We start from the raw sequence: 7,709 nt of genomic DNA, 5'->3' as shown, positions 1-7,709 counted from the left end.
AGCAGGAATAAGTTCACTGAGAAAACATGCAGAGATCCAGCTGACGGGAACCCATTGTGGTGAAATTGCAGATAATTTCTTGGGGCTTCATGATCACCTGGGTGACACAGAATTCCAGTTTGGCCAGAATGCCTGTAAATGCGTTGAATGCAGGAAGACACCATGAGAAAATGCAATTTGGCATGTTTTCCTGGAGTTACCTTCTTCATACCAGTTCATGGTTTGTTTCTGCGTTTCCCTGTCCAATTTTAACCTCATATTTTTGACATTTGTATCAGTCATTGCCCTGGAACTGAGTTTTAGAGCCGTGTTAGTGTCTAGTGAATTGGCTAATAAAACAGCATGTATTATTCTGCTCCACTCATTATAAATTAACCTAAGTGACTGCTGACTGCTCCATGCATAGGAAACTGCCTGAGGTAAAATGAAGAATGAAATCTGCGTGTATGGAGAGTGCCAAAAGAGAGTATGAAATGTCAGAAATCAGCCCCATGTTTGGCTCTAACCTCTGCAGTTATAGCAGTATATAAATTAATTGCCTAGCCATCTCCTCTAGTGCACATCAGTGTGAAATCCCTAACATGCTATCAATTTTTTATGATGCTACATTTTGAATGCACCCTCACCTCTGTGTTTTGTCTTCAGTACTTGTTTATCCTGGATTCTTCAAATATTGGTTTATTCTCAGTGGGTCATTTCTACAAGCTGTCTTGTTAGGTTAATTTGAGGTTTGTTCCATGTTTGTTGGTATCCCTTTACGTATTACAGGAAGGGGGAAAAGCAGGGGATAAAGGGCATGAATAAAGTGCTTGAGTTGATGGAACTGTCTTCTTAATAAGGTGTTACAGGTACTTTTAGGTCTCATAGATGCAGTTCTCTTGCATGATTCCTCTGCAGCTCAAAACATGGGGAGTCAGCAGAAACAACATCAGCAAGCCCAGGTGCAAATGAGAAAAATGATGCTAGGGTGGTTTTTCATTCTGTTTTGTTTCTCTAATGAGTTTAATGCTTACAAAATATCATTCTCGTGGGCCTGAGACTTTCCAAGCTAGTTCTGCAGTTGAACTATGATTAAGTCTTGGAAAGAGCCTATCACAATATGCAATTTGTGACTTGAATTTACATTTATCAGCATTATCCCTGTCTTCATTTTCCCAGCATTATGTACTCTGCTAGGTCTGTGAATTTTTACTCATGTCTCCTCTTTGTATCATCTACATTTTTAGTACGCACTGTTATCTTTGGATGTTTGCTTCCTTTTGTCCTTTGTATCCCAATCCTCACCTTTCCGCAAATAGTGGGCTAAATATTAAGATACATAAAGCTTTGTGCATGTATATACGTAGACATTAGCAAACGTAGTGGATTTCAGAAAGCCCTTGACTCTCCCACATACACCTCAGATGCGATACAAGCAAACCTAAGCATCCCACAACTCCATAAGCCCACATTAGAGAAAGACCTAGGTGTATTTTAAATCTGATGCTTAAACCACTGAGATATGTCATTTGGTCTCCATGTGCTGAAATAGTTCACTTCATGGAACGTTATGTTGTTGTCGCCTTCATCTCTCCTGTAATGCACAGAGGTTGGAGGCAAAACCTGTATATGAAAGCAAGGTTTATGGGATCAAATAAAATCCTTGAGTCTAAATATGGGAAAGAATTGAGACTGTTTTATCAGGGTGGCTATAGATGCAGGTATCATGCATCAGAAGATATATATGTATATATATATATTTTTTTTTTTAGTCAAGCAAAATCTGTAAGTTTCTACAGTAACATTTCAGGCAAGATCAGTTGCCAGGACTATAGCCAAACTCCAGGGCACTGAGGAGACAACAGATGACTTGTCTGGAATGTCTTTGTTTTTCTGTCCTGGATAACCAGAAAGGAAAGGCAATAATAGATGGTTCCAGTCAATCCCAGAGGCAGAAGCTAATAAGATGAATCTTGCAAAAGCTGTCATGATGCCAAATGAAATTAATAACAACTTGTATCAGCATCATGCCAGGCACTGATATGCATTCACCTGGCTGAGAAATGAGTGTCCATCGAAATGCAAAATGTTAATCATCATCAGAGCTGCTTGAAAACAACGTATAATGTATGCAGGCACCCTGCTGACCGAGAGGCTGGGGAAGCTAAGAACTTGTGCCTATCTGTACAGTATCATTGTGACCTCATTTTTTCTCAGGTGGCTGAAAAAGTGTCAGATACCTTTATATAAATCAGAGAGCAATGTCTGCCTCTTAACTTATGAGGGCATTATTTGCTCTGTAATCAATTTGGAAATTGTTTTACCCAGTCAGACTGAAATGACAACTTCAGCATTCTTTGAGATTTTCCTCAGGTTGAAGAAAGCAAACTGCTTCTTCCCCATGGTCTTACTGACACATGTCTGGGCAGCCTGGGAAATTGAACTGATGAAACTCCCATTTTTCTGTCAATATATTCTTTATTTTTTTTCTTAATTTCTTCTGACACGTGGCTACTCAGATAAGAAGTATTTTAGAAATACGTCAGATTTGCAAAACAGTAAGATAAATTGCTGAGAAACGACTATTACTTTTAGGTTTTCTTAGTGATATAAGGACTAGGCAGTAAAAGCAGAGGAAAATATATAGGAAACTGCGAACCTTTGAGAATCTCTGTGAATGTTCCAGATGTGTTGGACGCATTTGATACGCCGTAAACTTTCATTTTAACTCCGTGTTGGTGTTTCTGCACTTCTCTTCTTGGAAAGTGAAGCTGCTTCCTATACTCCTTCAAACTATTCACATGGTGCCAACTGCCCGAGGGAATGTTGTGGTTTGCGTCACTTGGAGTCTCTCACTTAGCCTGGGTGCCTTTTCTAAAAGGTCTGCTGTAGCTCAGGCTGGAGTGGTGGATTTCTGTGTTACGCTAGGGGTTATGTGTTCATAGCGCTATTGTCCCTTCTGGCTGAAAACCCGTGATTGTTTGAAATCTCTTTTTGGAACTCGATCATTCAGCCAGCCTTTACTTTCTGGTGTTGGACCTTCAGACAACTACTGACCTGATACAGCTGTATAATTCCCAATACGAAAACCATTTGTCCTGCATCCTGCTGTCAGGAAAGGTGCTGGGCTCCTGTGTGATATTCTGAGAAGTCCCAATGAGATATCATTGTATCCTGGTCTGTTTTCACCAATCTATGCCCATGTTATAAATATATGTATATATACGTTACTCATATTCTGTGCTTTCCGTGCAGAGCAATACTTTTCTCAAAGGTACCTTTCCTCCCCATTGCTTCTACTTTTTCTTTTCTTGCCTTGTGATTTGGTATACCACTCTGTAGTCTGTTGTCTGAAGGAGGAGTAAAGTTTAATCTTGAGCTAGTATGTGCCTGAATTTGCATCATTTGCAGATGTGCTGATTTTACTGCTTAAGATGTAAATAAGGATAGAATCTGGCTCTATACAAGTTTGGGGTGTGTGCCTGAGATCCATGCTGTTGTGTTTTGTGCTGTGCAAATCTATTTGTGTTTAAACGTTGTGTCCCAGTGGCTTTAGGAAGGTGGCTGGCCATCCACTGGCAGCATGGAGCAGAGCCATGACCACCCTCTGCTTTCTGAGATCCCTTTTGCCTCTCCAGCTCAATGAGAGCTAAAAAAGCAAGGAGCAGCCTGTTTGACTCCTTGGTGAGTACAGGTCAGGAAGAAGGTCTTCATTCCTGCCCAGACATTTGGTTTGGTTCCTGAAAAAACGTCGGTTGGCTCTCAAGGAGCAGGGCTTTTTAGCTCGAACGGGAACATGTTTGATGTAGGATGTCTGTTTGCTTGGCTGGCAGTGGTCCCCAGGTCTGCACTCTCTGCATTCTGGGTGCAGAGGATAATGCTTTTTTTACCCTGATGTGCACTTGGGACACACCAGAGACAGGCAAAGTGGGCAATTGCTTTGAGTGGCAGATAAGGTCAGGGTGTGTTAGAAAAATGCTGAGCTAGTATAAAGGAAGGTGACAGGCACACAAGAAACAAAAATAGTAGTTAGAGTTCATAGCTGTTGTTTCATACTGATGTGTATCTTTGACCTCTTTCACCTCTCTCTGTTCCTGTGTCCCCACAAATAAAGGGGGCTGTAGACAGCTGAGAAAGCTGTTTTCGATGCGAAGCTTTTTAGTATTGCTGAACTGAAGGGAAGGTGATAGCTGAGGATGTGGCTGAAGCTAACCGTATCAGTTTACTCTTTTCTGTATTACAGTCAAACCCTGATGTTAGTGAGAAGCAAATCCAGTGGGTTTGGGTTATGTAGGTTTTGCACATTGGGCAATGTCAGTAAAACAAAATGAAAAAAGCAGAGATTAGAAAATAGTCCTTTTTACAGAAAAACAGTGTTATTTTTTTATGTCATTTCCCTGCCCTATCCAGGACCAGGAAAGCTCTTTCCCCAGAGTACTTTCTGTTCAGAGGCTCTCTCCTAGATGGTGCTTCCTAGATGGTAAGTGCATCTCCCTTCTCTTGTGCCTAGCATGCTGCTTGCTTCTGGTGTGCATGTGAAGGATAGCACATCTGAGAGTATTACTATGGAGGGGTAACTGTTCCTTCTTGTTGCTGAGCAGGGAAAAAAGGAGCTGAGTGCCCCCCTTTCCCCTCTGAAAAATGAAACAGGCCTTTCGTTTTAGCAATCAAAATGTCTGCTGTAGCTTTGTCACCCCAAGGAGACATGTTCTTCTACGAGTGGTTAGAGGTTTGGTTTATTACTGTCTCTGATGTGATGAGCAGCACTTAACTGCATGGCATTGCCTGGACTCAGAGTGCAGCTGGTTGTGGCAACGCGCTGCTGCTGGTAAGGCTGCATTCTTCACTCTGGTTTCTCTTTAAGTACTATAGTGTTTAGGTACTATAGCGTGTAGGTGACGGAAATGTACCTCTGTTTCCCTTAAGACTGCACTTCATGTAGCTCCCTGGAGAGCCGCACTTGTATTTGACCCAGACTTTGTCAATGCAGATGGCTTATCTGGGCTTTACATCAGGCTCCAGAGCACTGGAATTAGCAGCTAAAATGGATGGCATCTGCTTTTGCAAAAGCTTCAGCATGGGGAGACTGAAATTTTTATTGTTCTAAACAAAAACAATTTCTCCTTGGCAATTTATAATCACTCTTTCTTGTCTCTTCTGAGAGAAATGGATAAAAAACATTTTGAGAATCTGTTTGGTTTTTGGAGAAAGCTGGGTGGGTAGATGCATTCAGTTTTTGTCTTCAGGGATTTGATATTGCCTTGCAGTGCCAAAACTTACAATGCTACATCACTGTGCTCTTGTGTCAAAACTCCAGAATGAACGAATCTGATTTCACTGGCCAAACTAAATGCAAAGCAGAAACAAAAAAATCACATCTGATGAAGCACATTGTATGTGATAAAATACTTCTGGGTTTAGTAATATAAATTATTTGGGGGTGACAAGATTCATATTAGGTGCTTTATTGAGTGCATCTCCCCTATTTTCATGTGTTTTTCATGAGTAGCATAAATTTTCCTTGAGCATATTGGTAATTCAGAGTGAATATCTGTGGCCATGCATTTGATTTACAAAGAGCTCCCAAGCATGTTATTGTTCTTTAGATTCAAAATTTGAATTAATCCTATTAGACCCATCAATTTCATTATATGCTTGCTATACTCTCATTGGAACAATGAAACTTCTTCTGTCACTATTTTGATGTAATCAATTCTTCTTATAAGCCTGAAATCCGTTTTATATGTTTTTTTAATATTTATTTGAAGTTAATAATTTCAGTGAGCAGTGTTTTGTTAAGCCTCACCTTTAAATTCACCATTTAATGGGATAGGAGTATGGACATAATGAATGAATCATATTATATTCTTGTGAAACCGCTGTGACTTCACTGACACAGAGGTGGTCTTACATGGTAGTGATGTTAGCTCAGTCCATGCAGTTCTGCTCAGACTGTTTTCTTCACTGCGGCTCTGTTTCTCTGTTTTGCAGCAACTTCTGCTGATCGTTTTTACCGCATTGACAGATCTCAGGTAAATCTTTATTCAGTTACCATTTCTATAGATTTTTTTTTTTTAAAGCTATGTCAAATGCAGCTTAATGAATTATCTGCCATTCCTCCTGTATAGTGAAATGCTACTCACATCCAATGAAAAGTAGAGAAAAAATTCTGGGCCATTTTTTAGTTGATGTAATTCACATCGTTTCACTGAAGTTTTATATCTGCTGACCATCTGCCTTTCTGTTTACTACCAATCTGAAGTACAGATCAGAATTTTCTGCATTTGTCATCCTTGTCAAGTCTTGCTAAGGGCATGTGTGTGGCACCAGAGTATTTGAGTTTATCTTTTCACTGATGCTTTTAGTCACCAGCAGTCTTGATCCTGTGTGTGTGAAATGGAATAGCTATGGAAATTAAGGTGGTGTTACAAGTTGAGAATTATGAACAGGGCTGTATCAAATATTCCCAAGGAACTCCAAGACAGTGTGTAGCTCAGTTGGATTCAAACCTGTGGTATAGGTTTGAATATATATATATATATTTGAATATATAGGTTCACAATCTGAATATATTTTCTAAAAGACACTTTGAAAATTTTACAGAGCTTTTGGTGTTTCTGATTTGTAGCCAGAACAGGCCAATTAGTGGCTCAGCATTAAGTGCAAACTGTAGATTTCACACAGCGGTCATTTGTATCTGGTCCCCCTGAGAACTGTGTAAGCTGTTTCTGAATCACATGAACATATGACTGCTTCCTAGCAAAAACAGCTGGTGGTTTAGTTCAAGCAGAAGGAGCTGTGGCTTTAGTTCAGAGGTCCCAGGTTCAGTGTCTGCATGTAGCCATGGGACTTCTTTGCACACAGCCATATAAATGCTTCGATGAAGTTGTACTTTAACATTTGGAAAGCAAGGGTGAAGATGCTGCTGCTACAGGTTTAACTGGGCAATGTGACTCTGTTTGGCTTATTCTGCATTTCTGTAATACTTGACTCTGTACAAATGGTCATCTTTCCCTCCTACTCCTTTGCCCTGTGTTTCTGTGGGGAAAAGATCAATACTGTGTGATTGTCCCAGCGCACAAACGGTGGGAAGTTTCCTGCCCATTCGCCTACGTAGACAGGCCTACTCATACTTGGTGTTTTTTGAAGGACAGTGAGCCTTCAGTGTCAATAACAAAAAAGAGGGACTGAGAAAGAGAGCTTTGGTAACGGAGGTGTGAAACCAGAATGTACAAGCAATGGAGGTCTGGGAGAGTACCCTCAAACAGTGAAAACTGCTGTCAGCCATCATCAGAGGGCAGGTATTGATCCTCATTTTGAAATGCAAACCTCGGCTTTTTGGGTAGACCTCCAGTTTTCAGCTGAATGACACAGAGTCACTGAGTAGCAGCCTTTTAAGTGTTGCTGTGAGTGTGAAGCTCGCTGGTTGGGAATCTTGTTTGGCTTGAACTCGATGAAGTATTTATTGGTGACTTCAGTGGCATTGGTTTTAGCGTGTATGTGTGTGCACTTAAATATACAGAGTCCCATGAATGCTCTTCAGAGACCCTGATGTGCACCCAGCTTTCCTATAGCCAGCTGGGTGCTCTGAGAGACCAGTGATGCTGCAGGTTCATTATTTGTTCCTTGTATCACTCCAACAGGAACATTTGCACTTTGTGACGGAAATTTCGCAGGACGAGATTTTTATTCTGGACCCAGAGCTGGTAATGTCACAGCAGGTGGGGACG

At 40.8% G+C, this 7,709-nt stretch overlaps 1 protein-coding gene across 1 annotated transcript in view; it reads left to right on the top strand.

Moving 5' to 3' along the window:
- Nucleotides 1-7,709, top strand: part of DGKI (diacylglycerol kinase, iota) — a 126,157-nt gene that overhangs the window by 69,535 nt on the left and 48,913 nt on the right. Inside the window, exons 22-24 of the mRNA XM_009332926.1 lie at nt 4,390-4,459; nt 5,971-6,011; nt 7,623-7,708. Coding sequence (XP_009331201.1) covers nt 4,390-4,459; nt 5,971-6,011; nt 7,623-7,708 — 197 coding nt within the window. The remainder of the gene's footprint in view (nt 1-4,389; nt 4,460-5,970; nt 6,012-7,622; nt 7,709) is intronic.

The sequence above is a fragment of the Pygoscelis adeliae genome, unplaced genomic scaffold (assembly GCF_000699105.1).
Source record: "Pygoscelis adeliae isolate BGI_AS28 unplaced genomic scaffold, ASM69910v1 Scaffold38, whole genome shotgun sequence".
NCBI classification, from domain to species: Eukaryota; Metazoa; Chordata; class Aves; order Sphenisciformes; family Spheniscidae; genus Pygoscelis; species Pygoscelis adeliae.
This window is presented reverse-complemented; position numbering and strand designations above follow the sequence as displayed.